Genomic DNA, 2,161 nt, shown 5'->3' with positions numbered 1-2,161 from the left:
ATACACCCCCCTTGGGATTCCACTTATATGTTGGATTGAAGAGCGCATCACTAGAGCTCATCACAGGGGAAATATTCCAATTAGAATCAGGATGAAAGTTTTAAGAATAAAAGGGTTTTATTAATTTGGCATCGGTCAAAATAGATTGGATTCCAAATCAAGCCATTTAATCTATTAAATTTTTAATACATTGGGACTTAGTATGTTAATTGTTAATAAATTTAAGTCAAGACATGATTTTCTTTAGAAATATAATCATGTCACAATTTATATGTATATATGACTAAATATAGAAAAAGAAGGCAGAGAAAGATAATGAACACAAGAGTACAGTTAACTGTGTGCATTGTCTATACTACTACAGAGCAAGATAATGAACACAAGAATACAGTGAACTGTGTGTATTGTCTATACTACCACTTCTGCTGCATTTTCTGTTGTGCTTTGTTATAAAAGAAGGAAGAGTAAGTCTCTTTATATAAAAAAACATAGCTTCTCTTTAAAGCTTGCTTTTGTCACTTGGTGGCTCCTCTTGCTACATTAATTATGATGTCACCATTGTGATATGATCTCACTTGTGTCATATCCTAGCTAATATTTAACAAATCATGATATATGAATTTTTTTATTTTGGAAATTTGAATGAAGATAGAGGTGCATTTGCATAATGATTCTTTGTTTTGTTTGAGATTTATAAAATTAGTCAATGATATATTTCTTCACTGAAAAGAATTATTTTATTTGATGCAAGGTGTGCAGTGACAAATTCTCCACTATGGACTTACCAGAAGAATTGATTGCTGAAATTATATCAAGAACTCCTGTGAGGACAATAGTGTCATGCAAAAGCGTGTGCAAAAGATGGTGTAATATAGTTTCAGAACCATTTTTTTCGCGTCTGCATCTCTCTATATCATCTAAAATGCTTTTACTTCATCAAGGAGACGCCGAGGACGTAGATGATGACAATGATGGTGACCTTGCAGTGGTTGAACTAGATGACCAACATCACCAACATGATATTCATCACGAGCCTATGATGAGATTTTCCCCGGGACTTGCCTTGGGAGACTATGTGGGGTTAATTGGATCAGTTAATGGGTTAATATGCTTAGAAGATAGTTATGATGATTCAGCATATGTATGCAATCCAATTACACAAGAGTACATACGCCTTCAAGATTCCGAGTACACCAGAGTATCATATTTAAAGGGATATTATGGCTTTGGACTTGTTGAATCGAACCAACAGTACAAGATTGTACGTTTTTATAAGGGTAGATTTCCTTCAACTGAATATGACCTAGGGAGCGAGGTTTATACGCTTGGAACCGGCATGTGGAGAGATCTAGGACATGTCCCCTTCCATCTGAATGAACATGATAGGGGTCACTATGTCAGTGGCCGCCTCCATTGGTTAGCTGGTGAACTAATATGTGCTTTCGATTTGGATAGAGAATTATTTCGTCCAATGGAAGCTCCTCCACGGGCTCCTGGGAATACAGATCATTTTAGCATCTTGGGAGTCCATAATCATTTTAGGAACTTGGGAGTACTTAAAGGTTGCTTGTGTATATGTGATATAACACTATACTCTGAACTTTCTATTTGGGTGAAGAGAGATTATGGCGTGGAAGATAGTTGGAGTAAAAAACTCATCATCACTCCTAATCCTCCGTTACATGAAGGTATAAATACCGACATGGTTCGGCTTCTTAAAGTTCTCAAAGATGGGAACATCTTAATGTATTGTGACCAACTTCAATTGTTCACTTATCATCCTCAACATAAAACATTGCGACATCACATTTTCCCGGAGGGTGAGTTTCTCACATTTGGTGCGATGACTTATGTCCCCGGTTTTATCAGTCTAGAGAGGAGTTTCACCTTGGAGGGTGTCAAAAGATGGGAGTCTCCTCAAGTAGAAGACTGACTTATAACCGAATAGAGCAAAACAGGATCGAAAATAGGGCCGAGTCTAAGTTGTTGAACATTGCTTATTTTACTGCAAAAATACAAGGTTTTTATAACTAGTTCCATTTCAAGAACACGTTATGTTTAAAGCTTTTCTAGTTGTTTATCTAATATTTGTATGTACTCCTAATTTCAAAATTTAATAATTACTGTAGGCTGCGAGATAACTTTAGCATTTAGTGCTTGA

The 2,161-nt window shown here is 36.0% G+C and overlaps 1 protein-coding gene across 1 annotated transcript; it reads left to right on the top strand.

Annotated features, from left to right (window-relative positions):
* The first annotated feature begins 775 nt into the window (after positions 1–775).
* On the top strand, positions 776–1,933 carry LOC141703624 (F-box protein At3g07870-like). The gene has a single exon (XM_074507083.1). It carries the CDS (start codon positions 776–778, stop codon positions 1,931–1,933), a length of 1,158 nt encoding a protein of 385 aa, XP_074363184.1.
* The last annotated feature ends 228 nt before the right edge of the window (positions 1,934–2,161 follow it).

Source organism: Apium graveolens, unplaced genomic scaffold (assembly GCF_009905375.1).
Source record: "Apium graveolens cultivar Ventura unplaced genomic scaffold, ASM990537v1 ctg6863, whole genome shotgun sequence".
Taxonomy (NCBI): domain Eukaryota; kingdom Viridiplantae; phylum Streptophyta; class Magnoliopsida; order Apiales; family Apiaceae; genus Apium; species Apium graveolens.
Note: the sequence above shows the minus strand (reverse complement) of the source record. Positions and strands in the feature narration are given on the sequence as shown.